This window comes from Ptiloglossa arizonensis, chromosome 3 (assembly GCF_051014685.1).
Source record: "Ptiloglossa arizonensis isolate GNS036 chromosome 3, iyPtiAriz1_principal, whole genome shotgun sequence".
Lineage (NCBI taxonomy): Eukaryota > Metazoa > Arthropoda > Insecta > Hymenoptera > Colletidae > Ptiloglossa > Ptiloglossa arizonensis.
The window spans coordinates 17,117,964-17,136,900 of record NC_135050.1 but is presented as its reverse complement, the minus strand read 5'-3'; the positions used below and the strand labels follow the sequence as shown (position 1 = coordinate 17,136,900).

The following is an 18,937-nucleotide window of genomic DNA, read 5'->3' as shown; positions in this document are numbered from 1 at the left end:
CCCTGCCACGTAATATTTTTCCTTCGATGCTCGGATCTTTTCAATTTATATCGTTGCGATCGTTTCCAAGGGGAGAATTATTGTTCGGAGAATAGTTAAACGGGGATTTACGTGATAATCGTTTTCAAGGGGAGAATTATTATTCGGAGAATAGTTAAACGGGGAATAAGTCGAAGTTAATGCTTTGTAACGCGCACTACGTTACGAGCTTAATCATTCCCGCCTTCTCGCGAATCAGCCGGAGCAGATAAATTACACGGGTGGCTTGTAGGGCGCGATAATTCAATTGTAATTGGCTAATCTTTAACGTGCCAGAGCTGGAAGACGTATTTAACAGGGTGGGTTGGCTGCAGGCAGCCCGGAAAAATGACTCTATTAACCACGGGGACGTACTGAACCAAGCTCGAAGGGGGACTCCGTAGAAACCTTGCTAAACAACTGCACGAGGTGCTAACTACGCAACTAACAAGAGCAATCTGTATCCGTTGCTCGGTACTGCCATCGCTTTTCTCATCTCTGCCCCTGTTTGTCGGACGATGTCCTAGAGAACACAGCTCTGCCGGAATATACAAGGTGTGCCGTGAATCAGGCTAGCTAGCTGTACCGTGTCGTGCAACCGCGAAAATTCGTTTGGAAATTGTTCACGAGAAACGAAAGTTTCGTAAATTGCATCGCAAATGGTTGAGAGATCTCTTAGAAAGGATCGTTGGATAATCGTTCGACGCGTTAACGCAGTGGTTTCCAAGTTTTTCGAAATGTGTCTCCCATTATGGAAAATAAAATTTAGAAAGGGATATTTCAGTTACGTATAGCTCGTCACGTTGAATTATTAAAATAAGATAATCTCTCTCCTGCCCGTCTCTTGTTGAAAAGAAAATTTAGAAAGAGATGTTTTAGTTACACGCAGTTTTCCACGTTAAATTATTAAAATAAGACACTCTCTCTCCTGGGGCCCTTTCTCCTTGAAATGAAAATTTAGCAAGAGATGATTACACAGTTTTCCACATTAAATTATTCAAATAAGGTACCCTCTCTCCTGCCCGTCTCTTGTCGAAAAGAAAATTTAGAAAGAGTTGTTTCAGTTGTACACAATTTTCCACGTTGAATCATTAAGATAAGATGTCCCCTTTTCCTCACTTTCGAAAATGCTACATTAATACGTTACCTGGAACTTTTACGATTATGAGAATTATGAAATTCTTAATCGTTCATAAAAATGTAACTTAGAAACTGGTAGACACGTGGCATGCTGGTAACGTTGCACAAACAAGCTTATGCAGAATTGTATAAAATTTAGTGGCACGGTAAGCAGTACAATATGAAAGTCCTCGAGTTACGCAGATTCGTGGATACGCAGTTATGCCACCGCTCACGTCCTTATACATATTTCACATATTAAATAAAGTATTCTTTTCTTCTATCATTCTTTCATAAAGAAGTGCACGCATACCTGTTTGACTTTAATTAACTTCTGGTATCGAGATTGTACACTTTGAGTACCCACATCGTAATTAAACAATTCGTCTCGCACGGAAAGCTCCGAAACGAGTTAATCGCGTAAGTCGGGGACTTACAGTATTTAAGTGAATCCCTTGCGATCGGAGGTGAAAAGTATAACATTGTCTCCGTTGTTAGTTTTACATTCTCATTGTTCCATTCTCTTGCTACGGCCACCCTATACATTCGCCTATATGTATACACACGGAGCTTGCGAGGCTAGAGTTACCCCAAACGAAAGATCTTCTCCCTCGTTTAAAGAGAAAACGCGCTTCACGATTTATCGACCTATTAACACTTTGTTTAAGTAAAGCATTCGTATACATCGGCAACACTTTTCGTCACGCAACGAATGGGTTACGTTGACCACTTTTATACGTCAATTACGAGTCATTATTATTAAAGAATCCACTTTGTACCATCAAATGATATTTCTATATTAACATCGTACACAATATTCGATGAACAGTTTTGTAGATCTTTTCGTTAGTTATATCTTAATCGAAAATAAAAGACCCTCGATAAATTAAACACGATAACGATCTATATTCCTCGTAATTCGGTTATATCGACTTTTCGTATGCATTAATTGCAACTATTGTTGCATATGTGAATGGTGAGGTTTGGTTTTAATAACGCTTTAACTGCACCTCGTCTATTACGTATTTATGTATATACTTTTTATTTTATTTCTTTTTAAATTATATACAAATCTCTATTCTCGTGCTTTGCGCGATAAAGATGTTCAATGAAATAAATAAATGGAATAAAAATTGTAAAACGAGAATATAACTATATATTAATCAAATATACCGTGTTGAATAAAAAGTTATCCCACATTGGTGTATATAGATTTCCGTGTGAGACGAATTGTTTAATTACGATGTAGATACTCAAAATGTACAATCTTGATACCAGAAGTTTCGTAACAATTTGTAAATGAGTAGATTAACTCATCGAAACTTACACAAAGTTGATATAGAAATTACATCAAATTGTGTAAAAAATTCTCTCTTACGATAAATAACTGATTACCATTAATACATCTAATAATGCATTATACATTATGTATACGGTATTAATTGCTTCCGATTTAAGTTAGAAACAATATTTATTTTTCTCGTTTAATAACGATACGTACACTCACGACACGATTAATAAACTCATTATTCAAAAACTGGATTTCAGCTCGAACGACAATTATGTAGTCACGTTCATTGAAAATAACACGACACGATACGGATATGAAATATTTAACAAGAATCAGTTACCATATATGAAAAACTAATTGGATTGATAAAACAAGTATATTCGGTTCCATAAAAAATTCACTAAGCGAGATTTCAGCTTGTACTTATCTACGAATACGTATCTAACGTACATTACTTTCGGTTATACTCGAACGTAGTTCCAAGTTTATCGAAATAAAAGAAAAAATGGCGCGTGAATTTCGTGCCGAGCCTAAACCTCGTAGATCGAAGAATAAGAAAAAAAAAACGAAATAAAGACGACGAAATCGTTCGATTCAATCGTTCGTTTCCTTCCGTGGTTTTTCTAACATTTTTTTTTTTTCTTTTTTAAACGTTTCAAAATTCTTCAGATCGTTCGCAGGATATAGTTCGCTACGCTACAAAATTAAAAACAATAAACTCGGCGAACCGACGATTTCACGGCACGAACGAGGAAAAACACATAGAGGAACTTCGGAATTAGAAAAAGTGGCGGTAGTTCAGCAACCTACGGGCAGACAGTACGTACACGTACTCGGCGAAGACCCGAGGAGTTCATAAATAATCGAAGCGCTGAAGTACGACGGTGGTTTTCACATGAAACATTGATCGACCGATGCGGACATTACAGTTTATAATGAAATAAGTGGATAGTGAATCGCTTTTAACATCACCTAACGCAATGAAAGTATAACAATTGTAATAAGCAACGTAAAATTTGATACATATATATAGATATATACATATATTTATGAATATAAATTTTTAATACTCACCCTGCTGGGCACAGAGAGAAAGGATTTCATCTTGCATAAATTCTCCCCGCATTTATTTTATAATTCATCAGAATGTTAATTAATACCTGCTTTAAGCAAATAAACGCTCTCGTTTACAAAGCAACGTTTGCCCACCATTTTGATCTAGATAACGAATAACGTTTTATTCACGAATAAATTTGTATCTAGATAAAAATTTATACGGATAAAGGTTTACTCGAATAACGTAGATGGATGACTAAATACAGTCGAACTCCACCAAAACGAGCACCGGGAGACCGATAAAATTTCCTCGTTATAACCATTCCTCACCGTATCAGTGAGAAGTTAAATATGTCTCCTATTTTATCTTTTTTTCTCTTTTTCTCGATTCTCAGTAACGAAAGAAATAATATAGAGAACAAAGTAATGCGATACGTAACTGAATATTATTTTTATTGGTATATGTAGGTATAAATTACGACACGCTTAACATGAAATAGAACTTACGTTTCTGTAATTTCGATACCGTACAATTACAAGCAATATTGATTTATAATAAACACTAAGCACGATTTCAAATAGAGTTCGTTCGTCCACGTATTTGAAGGAATTCTATTCTAAATGTACGACTGTCTAAATTTTATTTTATTCGAATAACTTCGATTAATGGCCACGAAGTACGCTATAGAAAAGTACCTTGAGTACGTAGAACTAGGAAGTAGCATACTTTAAAACTTATCCAACCATTCGTCTCGAACCGAAAATTCAAATTCGATCCGAGAAAATATTCGGTATAATATAAATTATACGGTATTTTGAAAACGTTTAAAGTCTTAACATACACTGTTTTCCATTATTGAGTGAAAAACGATTTGGCGATGCGAACTGATTGCAACGCATCCATACAATTTTGATGAAACTCCGTGGTGCAGAGAATTCCCGTTAAATTGCTTTGACAATGAATCAACCTCCATCGATATTTAATAAAACGAAAAAGAGAAGAGAAATCGATAACACTGTTTCAAGGCGTTCCAATTTTGTTGGTCATTAGAAGAAAACACCAGACAATTAACGTACCGCTGATTGAATGCAGAAAGTATCAGAAAGCAGAGTTTGATTCATGAACCGAACCTAATCCCAAAGGAAACTATACCAAGAGGCAACAAGAAGGTCATTGAATTCCTTGAAAACATTAAATTATCAAAAATAAGTCTAGCGGAGCTGGAACTAATCATTGATAAACAGTAGCGAGTCGATGCAATTGTAAATATACAAATAACAAAAAAATTATTCTATGGTGATTAATAAAATAAAAAAAATTATTAATCTATGGTGTGAAATCTTTTATCTTTCTTTCATCATATAAGAGATTTACTAACAACTAAAAACTTCTGATTTGCAACTGTATTTAAACAGTCACAAATCATGTGTGTTAGTACAATTTTGAACAATGCCATTATTTTTCTTTTATTTCGTTCGACGCGACAAATTAATTATTAATAAACACGATTTTCAGTCGAAACGTTTTATTGCAGCAAGCAACATATTATTTCCCGCCGGAAAACATAAGACTTGATAAAAATTCATGTAAAAAAACTTCTTCGTATCTTCAGTGGTTTTCAAGATAGCATCAGTGGGGTGAAACTTCGGAGGGTAATTTCATCCTTGAAACTTGAATCGCTACAAGTAAAAGGAAAATACTCATCCTTTATTTCTGACTGCTTTACGAAACTATAATTTCGTCCAAATCAACGTGAAAAATTCATAGATTTTCCTTTCGAGATTTTCCTCGAAAGCTAATACGCACGTGTTGTGAAAAATTGTTTCCTATTCGATACGGTGTACAATTACTGAAAATTAAATATCGTTTCGCTCACGTTATCCTATCGAAAAATTCGAACTGGTTTATTATCATTTATGAGTACAATTTAATTATCGACTATTCCTTTTTATCGCACAATAATACATTATCAGTTATTGTCTTAACGAAATAAATAAATTTCAAAGAATTCTCTGCTGCGTTTTCATGAACCTAACTGTAGAAATTGTGTGAACATTAATATACAAAGATAATAAATATAGTAGTTGTGTTATTCGGCGAATCTGTCTATGTACACGTTTATTCGACAAATTTTCGAAACTGATTTTCTCGTAAACTTGTATAATCTACATACTTACATAATCAAATTGGTTTGAAAAAAAATTTAGATTGCTCTGCATTAAAGTCACTTTGATTTTTCTCCAATAATGTGACGATATTCCTTGCATGGCAGCCGAACCTTGCAATGTGCCGCAAGTGACAGATGTAGTTGACGCAAAATATCCCATATAGTATCGATTGCCACGGTATAGAGGCGTATCTGGATAAAATGAAACCATGAATTCGCTTCACAACTGTTATTAATATATCGCCGGAAAGGAAACCGTATTACCCTTCACCCTTACTTATCCTTCGTTTATCATAATTACGTGTGCAATTATGCGGTTCGTCTATCCTATTCAAATTATAACTTATAAAGTAGTATTTACGTAATACTTAAAAGATTTCTATAATATTATATTTAAAAATTATTAATATCTTTGAGTCACTGCGAAACATTTCTATTGTACATCGAGTAAATGTATTTAAAATTATTTATCGTCGTGTATGTACGATTTCACGAAGTTTGACAATTCGTACGAATATATTTATAAATTATACTTGAGAAAACTACCGATTCAAATTTTATGGAAAACGTTAAAAAAGGGATAACCTTTTCGATGAGAATTTTGAGAAAAATTGATAAAAACCAGAAGAACAGTGTTGGTTTATCGAAAACAAAAGACGTAACATTTTAGACAATCTTGGAATTTTAAAAAACGGACAAAAGCTTTTATTCTTTCACTTATAAAATTAATATACGAATACATTCGGTATGTAAATACTGAGACGAAAACAAGTAAATATAATAATATCTTTTGCATTATTTATTCAGTATTTGTTATTCATAACGAAATTTCTGTTATTCGGTACAGTAAATTCTACTAAAATGCTGTTACAATTGTTTTTATATATTAATACCTATTGTGTAAATAAGAATTATGTACTTGTATTTATTCAATGTACAACAATATAATGCGTTAACCGTGTCTTGATCAAGTTTATTTGTATATAGGGAGCAACTCTCTCTAAACATAGATAAGAAATACCAGACCCTTTCGTTCATCCAGTTTTAGTAGCACATCAACCCCAAAATATTCTGTCCAGTAACCCCTGCGACATTTGACAACCAAAGGAATTTGATTAGCGAACCTTATAGGTCACACGTAGTCGCCTTTCAAATCACATTAATTTAACTGACCAAAATCCGTAAATGTGCGTCTAATGCAAGTATAATTTTATCTCCCATATACTACGTACATTAATGTATTTCTCTTCGTACGTACTAAAATTGAAACAAACCATCGTTGACAATTATTATCAAAATGTTCAAAATTCTAAAAAAATAACAACAACGCTAATACAAAGTATAGAATATGCCATACTCCGCATATCTGTCAAATTCACTTCAAATATTATAAAAAATGACAAACGTTCCATTCGAAGTTTCGATAATCTGTGTTTCGATTTCGTGTAAAATTCGTTTAACAAATTCGTTATACCGAATTTACCATTAAAGTCGACGTTACGCAATTTTGATTTACGTTAAAATTTCGAAAGAAATTGATATTGCATTCGCGAACACGAACGTTTCGATTTACGGTAATCGTGCATCGATTCATTGTCATTGAATTATTGCAACTATTCGCGAGACCAACATCGATTCGACTTTCAATTCGATCGAACTTTCCTTCCTGCGGCTCAAAGTCTGGGAGAAGCTAAATTCAAGTTTCCAGTGTCAAAACTATTTTTAGAGTATCGATCGCACGGCCATGTTGAGTACGCGGAGTGACCTCTGACCGGGTACTTTTATACAAATGAACCGCGTACTTTTTTCACTTGCGTGCAACGATGCCGGCGTGAATTTCCGTTCGATGTTATTTTCACACGACAATCGTAACAGTAACATTCGCCGTAGATCACCGTGTCCGTGGACGTGTCTCCAAAATTCGACGCTACCCTGTAAATCAGTCACGTTCAACGCTTCGTGTTCTCTTTCTCGTACAATTGGATACACCGTATGCCCCCCTTGAATCCAGAACCGTGGAGATCGAGCGCTATCAACGACCTTACGAGATTTGTCTGATGCGATTTAAATTCGTTTAAAAAGACGAAAGGCTTTCTTTTCTAAAACTCCGAGTTACTTCGAACCGACGCACGATCCATGATTCTTCAATCAGTGTCATGTGTCGCTTTTAACGTTTCAGGGTGACTTATTCGGGGGCTTGAACAGCGGTCTACAAGACGGCTTACTTTCGAGGGCAGAGGCTTTGGCTGCGGATTTAGGAAAACACAACGCGGGCACCCCAATGCCTTTGAAGCACGACCCTGTTTCCGTCTATCATCACGGAGCCCACATGCCAACCCCCCATCCAAATAACCGGCCGCATCATCAGGTACATTCACACCTCTTTGTGAGTTTGCTTTTTTAACATATTATACCCATACGAATATTTCTTACGAACTCGCGTAGCTAACGTTTGAAGACCTCCCCAGTTAAAATTCTATCTACTTTCTGTTTATGTCCTTTGTATTCCAAGCGGTATATCTAATGTTTTAATGTATATTTAGTGTTCCAAGCGGTGTATTTAATGTCCTGCGTGTTGTCGAAACTTATAGAGAACGCGAGGACACCGAGAAACCCCGCTTAATGATAATTTTAACTTTCGAATATTGGTAAGAGCTTGTATACTGGCAAATCTTAACAGGGTTGACCTATAGACAAAGAATTGATCTATAGACAATGTTAAATTTTCGAATCTTGAATTTATTAATTTTATTTCATTTTCCTGCAAATAGGAATGTGTGTAAAAATTTATTGTACGTGTTTGACGATGACCTTGCTGAATATAATCGAAATTTATTCCTGGAGTCTTGTAGTGGTAGGTAGAGTAAAATCAATATGGTGATTGTGATTTAAAATGTAAAATTCGCGACGTCGATTGCTTTCGAAAAACATAAATATATAAAGATGTTAACACTTGCAAACATGTATGCACTATGGTAACAGGAGGACGTAGATACCCCATTAACACGTTGACTGTCACGCCGTGCATGTATGTATGTCGCTAATGTTTCGGTTACTGTGGTGTAAATTTTTAAAGCACGACGAAAACGTTAATGATACCGCTTGGAGTGATCAATAAAGGTTTTACTATTTATTTTACGTCGAGCAAAAACCCTTTGGAAATTTGCACTTTACTAAGATCTAATTTGTAGTTATAAGTTCCATTGTTAATTATAAGTGTTGATTATGAGTTTGTTATCAAAGGAAAAATAACTTCTCGTCCAAAAATATAGAAAATGTGAATAAAATCTTTTTTGTAAAGTCACGAAATATGAGTTCTCACAAAAACCTGTATATTTGTTATCTTAAAGTATAGAATATTTTCACATCTCTTTAATACGAAATTACATTTCTTACATATACGAAGTTAAAGAAATTACAATAAAAATAATTTCTTTTATCTTACTTAACGATCATGAGTATTACAGTTTCCTTTCCTTGAACAAAAACATGTTACTAATCAATAGAAGAAAATCCTAATAGTTAATAGTATTCCATTTTCATATTATAATGGCTTCCGGTAAATAATTTTCGAGGCACAGTAATTTGACTGAAGCTTGGTATTATTATCAAGAACAAAGCTTACCGATGAAATAATTATCGTAATAAAGTGCATTGAAGTACTGTTATCGCTGTTCTGTAAAATCCGACAGTCAAATACCATAATAAAATGCAATGAGTTCCAATGGCGGGTAAAATCATTGAAAATAATTCATTAGGCGTAGCCATTAATCATGATTTATAATTAATCTTGCAATTAAACACTTCAGCACCACCGATTCTTTATTAACATCGTTAACGATACGGGCAACAGTTTTCATGTTCACATTTTAATCATTGATACTTTCAATATTTCCACATGCGCAAACAATTTTATACATTTAAACGCGAAAAGTTTAATGTGCGATTGTTTTGGCAACGAGTAAATTTATAAAGTGCACTTCGCTTTTACAATAAATACTTACTAATGTATAATATTTTTTATAAAGTTACTGACAAGATGAAACGATAAAACGAAATGCACTATGATATAGTTTCGAGTAATAAGAACAAATACAAAAATCGTGAAATATATGTATTTTGAAACGTACGTAAACAAGTACATTTGTAAAGAAAATTTCAAAATTCGAATAAAACAAATAATTATTAATATACACAGATTTAAACTAACTTGTTGATAAAGATACGAGAGTATTTTCGAAACGAAAGTTCAGTATCTTCGTAGAAAGGTATTACTATGACAAACGATAATTTATTCGTCCTTTTCCCATGGTCATCAAGTTTATAAATAAATTAATACATGGTGATGAATAGTAATGAAATGAATAGGAAGTGGAATTGGTTAATATCAATTGTTTCCTGTCACTATATTTACATGATACATATATAGAGATGAATATATGATCGTGAGCTTCTGAAACTGATTGATTTCTATGAAAGAGGCATCGAGAAATGAATTAAACGAGAGGAAACAAAGAAGATGACTATTCTATGGATATTTAATCAAATTATTTGGACAATCTTAGACAAATGTTAAATATAGTACACTTAGACAAAAATACGCGAAGTCTTATAAAATCTACTGATATTAATTAAAGCTAAGACCTCGAAATATAAATTTTCTTTCCAACTATTTAAAAATGATACTTGTCCAAAGAATGCTAATGTCAATAAACACATTTTCTTATTTATAATATTTACATATTTGTAAGTAAGTACAGCGGTGAAAATTATGGCAGGATTAAGAAAGAATACTAATCCCAAGAATACTAGTCCAAAGAATACTAATGTCAATAAACACATTTTCTTGTTTATAATATTTACATATTTGTAAGTAAGTACAGCGATGAAAATTATGGCAGGATTAAAAAAGAATACTAATCCCAAGAATATTTGTCCCTAGAATACTAATGTCAATAAACACATTTTCTTGTTTATAATATTTACATATTTGTAAATGAGTATAGCGGTGAAAATTATGGCGGGATTAATTTTACCAGAATCAACATATAATTATTTCAAAAGGAACTAATGGAGAATAAGTAGACAAGTTAAAACTACACCCAAATTCAATTACAATTTGCTGCTTGTCGTTTCGGGGTTCTATGCTAATATAAGCAATCTGAGGCTGATGAGTGGAGGATAGTATGACAGTAGGGTGAAGTAACCAATGTGCAGCGACCCGGAATGATCTTCTCGAGCGAAGGGGCGTTGCTCGTATATTATCTCGCTATTGGGACGATTCGCAACACACTAGGCGGAACGTCATCAATTTTAAGAGAATTTTATGTTTATGGTAGAGGGTACTGTATTGATTATAAAAATGCGACTCACAAATTACACGCGTATTATATATACAAGGGAGAAACAAAGAGAGAGAATTCTTTTGTAAAAACGTTTGCAATTTTAAAGACAAAACGCGCCAACAAAATTTCAGATTAAAAATATTTATAATAATGTAGAAAAATTATCAAAATATCAATTTCGCACGTTTATCTTTCGAATTAGAGAAAACAAAAATGTAATGTAAAATAAATATCAGAAACGACCTTTATCAGGAACAAAATCGTTTGCATGTATTATATTTATCGTAACACAAAAAAATAATTCTTTTCAAACTACTTGGAACGATGCCTGTAGAATAAAAATAAACTTTACAAGTTCTACTCAGTTGTACGAGGTTTAGCCTGTATGTAACTTACAAACTATTTCATAACGCAAAGGAATCACAAAGTAGGCATAAAAGAATTATTAAAATAAGATAATATATACTTGTAAAAAATTTGTACATTTCTATAAAATATATTTATGTCGTGTCTTATTAATTTCAATACATGGATATCATTGAAATTTGTTAACAGTGCTAAAGAATAGACTCAGAATAAAATATGTATAATGAATATATTATATAAAGTATAGCGTACTACTAATATATAACACAGAGTGATGCACCTTTCAATATTTTGAATAAATATAACAATCGAAGCATACGTTTTACGTACAATTATTTATGTATTGTTTTTCACCAAATACACATCGATTCGAAAAATAAATTAAAATAGAATTGTTTTATTTCTGATCTGTCAATTATTCTGGTGAAACATTTTCAGATAAACGTTATTGGAAAATGTATATTTTTATATTTTTCGAAAACCAAAAGCTTGTTACTTGTACCAACTTTTCATGAGGATTATTCTAAATTTGGTAAACAATACTTATATCTCTGTCTAGTATTAAAAATCAAAATTGCTTTTAAAGTATGTTTTGCTTATTAAAAATAACGAAAAAATAAAGTTACGTATATATTTGCATTTAAACGGATAATATTTCTCCTTAACCTTTTTAAGAATACTAATACACGTACGTTTAGTATTACTTTAAATACTGTACGGTGTAGGTAACTACAATTATTACTGTTCCTGAAGAAGTTAATCCTAAACATGAAAGACAAGTATTAACATTTCACGGACCACATGCGACTCTTAACGGAAAGAAAAAGAATTTTTACCCCTACAGGATTTAGCTGTTGAATATTATAAATGAAAGATACCGATCTGAAAGTGAAATTATCGTATCGTAAAGAGTGTGAATATTGGAAGAACAAGGGTGATAAAGAGAAGCTCAAAGCAAAATTGCCCAACAAGTAAAGAATAATTGAATACACGTGACTGATACGAAAAAAGCAACGTGTGCAATGTATTTACATAAATGTTCAGCCGATAAACAGCCAAGGTATGAAAATTGTCCTCCAGAGGCATCTGGCTGATGTAAGTGGAAAAAACCTGATACAAGTGGCATACTTACAGAATACTGGCATGAACCAGCTCGTGTCGCAGAACTATTCATTCCGCCTGTATGAAAATTTAAGTACGTATGGTCTCGAACATTGCATAGATGAATATTATCGAAACGATAAAGAGAGTAACTTCGTAACGAAAAAAAAAAAAAACCGATTCGTGAACCACGTGCAGCTTTATTTTCTCGATCGTCTCACCTCGTGTGACAACAACGTTGCAACGGACGCGTCGATGCACACCACGTTCGTTGAACAAATTCCAACGTAAAGAGAAATCATCGACGACTTCGTAACGAAAACGAAAAACCCGATTAAAGGTAAACATTATTTAAGTTTTGGGTAATCAATAGAATTATGCACGTGCCATACAATCTACGATGCATACGTATTTATAGAATTAGTTAACGAGGTCATGCTTTATTTATAATATATGTTCAATTAATCCGAAACCAAGAAGGTAAAAACGAAACCGGCTCGGTTGATCACGATGAGAATCGGTGTTGGTCGCGAGTATACCCGTTGACCATCAAGTGGATGTATAGATCGCAGTTCTGGCTTCCCGCAGTGCGGTGGCGAGAACACCCTCTTTTCGCCTACAGCTCGCCGTCTCGCTCTTTTGCACGCGAATCTCCCGTACAGATGGTCAAACAGCAAGTGTCCCATAAAGTCTGTTTTTATACGCGAGGCTGACGAATTCAATAACGGCGATGCCCTGTGCCGGCCTCGCCTAACGCGCAACGTATTACGTTCACGAACGCATGTAACGAGTTTTGTATCATTGGCACAAGCGTCGGGCCTGTGGACGAGAGAAAGGGCGAGTAGTAGTGACGAGTGATAGACCGTGGAACAGAGGGAGAACGGACAGAGACGAGAACAACCAACAGAGAGAAAAATAGAGCGAGACAGACTCAACTAACCCTACCGTCGTGTCAGCGTAATGATGAAATATTGCGGGGGTCCCTGGGGCCCTACCGTATACACCCCTGGTCTAGTCCCTCGTTCACTCCATATTTGCCACCATCCTCCTCCAACCCCGTTCCTTCTTCCTCTTTCGTACTGCTTGCCACCACCCGCAACCCCCTGCATTCCTGATGTAACTATGCTATTCCGTAGCACCCCCGGACCGAAACCGTGCCATCCAGTTAGCTCGCTGTACTGCATACTCCCGTGAGAATAAATGTTGCGTACACCAACCTATTCATACGCATACGCGCCACATCCCGTGTACAAACGCGGCGCAAACGTCCCGTAGGCGCGTGTTTGCACAGGAATTGGAAGACACTTTCTCCGTTTCTTCGCCGATATACACCCAGGATTTTTTACAGAATCCTCTCCGTGTGCTTTTATAGCGTCAAGATTACGATTCAGTCAAGACGCGCTGCATACCGTGGTAGATAATATTGTAAAATAATATAGATGTAAGTTGACATATAGAGTCACTGTGCTTTCGCAGCACCAAGATTACAATTGCGTCAAGACGCGCTACATACCGTGGTAGATGATATTGTAAAATAATATAGATGTAAGTTGACATATAGAGTCGCGTTTGCGACTTGCACCGGTGCAAAAGTTTGTTTCTATTGTACCAGGACATTTTACTCTTTGCGTACACTTGGCCCAATATAAGCATACTTGAACGTAATCTGAATGTCATTCAAACTACACGAGGTTTATATTTAATGACCGATTTATATTTAGTTTTTTATTACTCGTCGAAGAGAGTTTCGGGGACACTCTTAATACTTTTCAATTGAAAATAAACCGAAAGAGATAGAGGAGAATATATTAGGGCGTTGTGAGTGGCAAAAATTTGAAATTTACATTAGACGAGCTTCTGAAACGAAGAACTATCGAAAAATGAATTTAACAACGAGAAACAATCGTGCAAGAAGATGACCGTTCTCTGGAGGACTAATGTTTGCTACACTTGTACTTAAGCAAGAAAAAGAATACTTCTAGTAACCAGAGTTCTAAAAACGTAAAATTTCTGGAAGTCTGAATGGAACAAATTGATTATATCAAATTGATTATATAAGTTTCAATAATAATACCGGAAAAGAGCAAGGTAAAGCTCATCAATATTGATGATCGTCAAATTGAACATATATTATAAATAAAGCATGACCTCGTTAACTAATTCTATAAATACGTATGCATCGTAGATTGTATGGCACGTGCATAATTCTATTGATTACCCAAAACTTAAATAACCATTGAGAAAAATAATTGCATTCAATTTTAGTCTCAAACATTTTCTTGTTTTCTTTGCAACGAGTTTAACGTTTGTTTTTAATTCATCGTAACTCGATTATGCGATCTTTTTTCATTCTTGGGAAGAGGAGAATATAATATCAATTTAGCCACCTATTTCTGAAACATCCTGTATACTGAAGCGTCGATTATCGGAATGACGATTGATCAATATATGGATCTTAGAAAAGATTATTGAAAGAGAAAAGTTTAATCGTTCTTTCTAGCCTACTCTTAAAATATTCGAGTTTTAGAAAAAATCAGTTTGAAATATTTTCAGTAGCTATGAGCATCAGTACGATTTTGCAACTGTGTTCGGTAACGCAAATTGTATCTTCTCTTCAAACGTTCGCTTTTTTCTTTCGTCCCCAACGATCGATTATACGAAAACTCGTTTATACGAAACGTTTTCTCTCCCTATTATTTTCGATAAACGGCGTTTTCCTGTAATAAAAGGAAGTTGTATAGAGAAAGGAAAGTCGAAATTTAAACGTACATTTGATAAAGAAATAAATATAACTGAGGTTGGATAGAACGAACGTCGATCGTACGAGCGATTATCAATAAAACTTAGAATATAATTTACCTATAGTATCACGTCTATTAAAATTTTAGAGACAAGCAATGTATACATTGTTAAGTAAATCGAACACGTTTAAAAGTTATTGAAATGAAACGAAATTCCTCAGATGTGATCATTTGAATATAATATTCGTACTATATAGTATATAGTATACAATACGAATCCTTCGTACTTTATATGGTAAAAGTACCTATGTTTCTTATCTTCGAGTAATTATCTTGCATCCAGAATTGTTACTCGGTTAAATTCAATGTAAAAAATAAATACCCACTCTTCTTTGTGAAATTGTTCTTTACGATTAAATTTCGCGAAAGAAATTCAACGAGCACAGTTAAATAATATACCTTGGTAGACAAGAAATAGAACGATCAGAATCACTATAACGGTCAAAAATATCCGAATGAATCAATAAACATACTCAGACCTTTATCGCGAAAATTATAGCGTGGACCAATGTCGCAATTGATAGCTTTAAGAAAATGAGGTACGCGAACACCAGCTGACGTTGCGCCACTTTCTAGGAGGAAAAACATGAAGGGAGCTCATAAATAATTTGTAAGGGGCCGCGCACACTGTGCTCGCAATGAAGACCACGGCACGTGCTGCATAATTGTGCGTAATAGTTTGCACACGCTTTTTCTTCATCTCTGGGTCCACGCCCCTTCTCTTTACACCCTACACGTGTCGTTCGTTCTATTCTTTCGACAATAGTAACCGATACGATCGAGAAACTACTGTCTAATTTTATAGATCGATTATGAACGTCGAGCAGCGTAATCGTTAGATTCGTTTCTTCGCTACGTGCATCGTTCTGGAATTTTGAAAAGTTTTTAAAGACGAATGATGAAAATAGTCCACGTTGTTCGACTCGGGTGCATCCGGTACGCGGCTGTCCCGAATCCTGATTACGGCTTGAATACAATAAAGTCATTCCCTGGGTAAGAAGCTTCTAGTGGTCTTGAATGCACAGTTCGAGTCGAAATCCCATTTTAGCATAAGTACGCTCAAGCGTTTTACCAATCGAAGACCACCGCTATATACATGCGAATCGCTTACAAAGTACTCGATATTTTCTTCACAATGTAATTAAAAATATCGTTTCGAGATTTATAAACGCAGATCGGGCCAAGATATTTTCGTAGCGAGTGTCGAAAACGAATGCTATCCTTGATCTTAACTCGAAATTTATGATATGCACTATCTACGTAGGTTGAAACTACTCGTTTCAACGCGTAGATCAAATTTCTAATGTATTGTTACGCTCACGTGAAGCGGTCTGTCTATAAAATATTGAAAATGTGTTGATTTTATGTGGACATTTATCGATTTTCAATAAAGATTAACAAGAACAGCTACTAGTGTCTGCACGATGGCATAAGCAGGGCACGCGCAAAAATGTATTTCAACGTAACACGTGGTCGCAATATTTTTGTCCAAGTTTTACAATCGCGGTACGGAAATAAATATTACTTATTTATTATCACTTAACGCGTATATATTATTACTTAACACGTTCACGATCTACCGATCCACCTGTGAATCCGAGTAACTTTGATTCGATAAATATCGCTCGTACGATTAAAATAGAAGTTCTTCGAAAACTACGAAACGTGAGTATAGAGCAAGAATAATAACGCGTATTGTTCGGAAAACAAAATGAAGTATTTATTGCTATGAAAATCGATAAGATTTTTCGCACGTTCGAGCGATATTCACGATCGTTAAATACGGACTCTGAACGTGTTAACATTCAAAATCTCTGTTAAAATTTTTAACCAAAAAAGGTTATATGTCGTTACAACCGCATATACAATTGTTTATATACAAAATATAAATCATCTACCTGGAGGGCTAAAATTCTCGTGTGCGTATACAAACGTATCCCTTTTTGACAAAAATTAATCCGTAAAATGTTTTAAACTCTGCAATTTTTTCAGATAGATATCAGTTAAATTCTAGGTAATATTCTAGATAAATTCTAGATAATAAGAAACTGTATATTGCTTGAAAAAAAAACAATCTAATGGGAGAAGATTATTCTCTACGATATCGAAATGTATACTTTTTATTTGTATTAATTATCTGTGCCCCTATGTGAAGATAATTTTAATACGTTAAACGCCGAGACTGCTTTGTTTACCTATTTTATTAAAAAAAGTACGAAAAAATATCCATTAGAGAATTTCGGAAGAAATGAGTACAAAATATTCTGAATAAGAATATTTCAAAAGAAAGAAGTTTAGAATATTATTAATAAGAATATTTCCAAAGAAATTACTATAAAATATTACAAATAAAAATATTTCCAAAGAAATTACTATAAAATATTACAAATAAAAGTATTTCCAAAGAAATTGCTACAGAATATTACAAATAAAGATATCTCCAAAGAAATGACTACAAAACCATTACAAATAAGAATATTCCAAAAGAAGATAGTAAAAAATATTACAAGTAAGAATACGATACACCTTGTACCAGTAACCGTCACGGCGTTCAACGTGTTAAGCTCCTTAAAAAACTTGAAAACTCTTTTAACGCGGGCTCTATACCATAGAACACCACTGACGCTGCAACCAAAATTTAAAGCGTGTAAAACGTTTGTTTTCCAGATGAGCCATCCGGGAATGGAGAGCCTCGATATGCTGGACCCGGCGAATTCAATGACCACGTTGACGCCGATGTCGGAGAACACCGGAGGCGGTCCGGGTCACCACGCCGGTATCCACGGTCCGTCGGTTTACGGTGGTATGAACGGCATGATGAGTCACCATCATCATCACGGAAACCTCGGCGGTGGTGGCGGTAGCGTGCCGCATCCGGCTCACCATCATCCAGCGATGGCCGCCGCAGCGGCTGCCGCGGCCGCCGCCGGTCTCCATCCGGATGCTGACACGGACCCGCGAGAGCTGGAGGCGTTCGCCGAAAGATTCAAACAGAGACGCATCAAGCTCGGTGTGACGCAGGCAGACGTCGGTAAGGCGCTCGCGAACCTCAAGTTACCCGGCGTCGGGGCGCTCTCGCAATCGACGATATGTCGATTCGAGTCGTTGACGTTGTCGCACAACAACATGATCGCCCTCAAGCCGATTCTCCAAGCGTGGCTCGAGGAAGCGGAGGCTCAGGCGAAGAACAAGAGACGGGACCCAGACGCACCGTCGGTGTTACCAGCCGGTGAGAAGAAAAGGAAGAGGACCAGCATAGCCGCGCCGGAGAAACGATCACTGGAAGCGTACTTCGCGGTGCAACCGCGACCATCCGGCGAGAAGATAGCCGCGATCGCGGAGAAACTCGACCTGAAGAAGAACGTCGTCAGGGTTTGGTTCTGCAATCAGCGACAGAAGCAGAAACGCATGAAATTCGCTGCTCAACATTGACCCGAGGGTGGCTTGTGACAGCAAAACTGACCGTATCAGTTGCCCAGTCTCGAGCCTAAACCAGAACCCTTGACCGAGTTTCAAGGATGGCCGTAAACATTGAACGGCGATCCGAGGGGATAGAAGACACCATCATCGTCTTTCCTATAACGACGTGGAATTAAACTGCTGTGGCGCCGACGATCGAGTCGGGCCGGTTTGCCACGTGTTACTACTCGGTGTCAAGTGGTTCGTTGTGAG

The 18,937-nt window shown here is 35.5% G+C and overlaps 1 protein-coding gene across 1 annotated transcript in view; it reads left to right on the top strand.

Annotated features, from left to right (window-relative positions):
- Positions 1–18,697, top strand: part of Acj6 (abnormal chemosensory protein 6) — a 72,191-nt gene extending 53,494 nt beyond the window's left edge. The window contains exons 3-4 of the mRNA XM_076306847.1: positions 7,832–8,020; positions 17,933–18,697. Coding sequence (XP_076162962.1) covers positions 7,832–8,020; positions 17,933–18,697 — 954 coding nt within the window. The remainder of the gene's footprint in view (positions 1–7,831; positions 8,021–17,932) is intronic.
- The last annotated feature ends 240 nt before the right edge of the window (positions 18,698–18,937 follow it).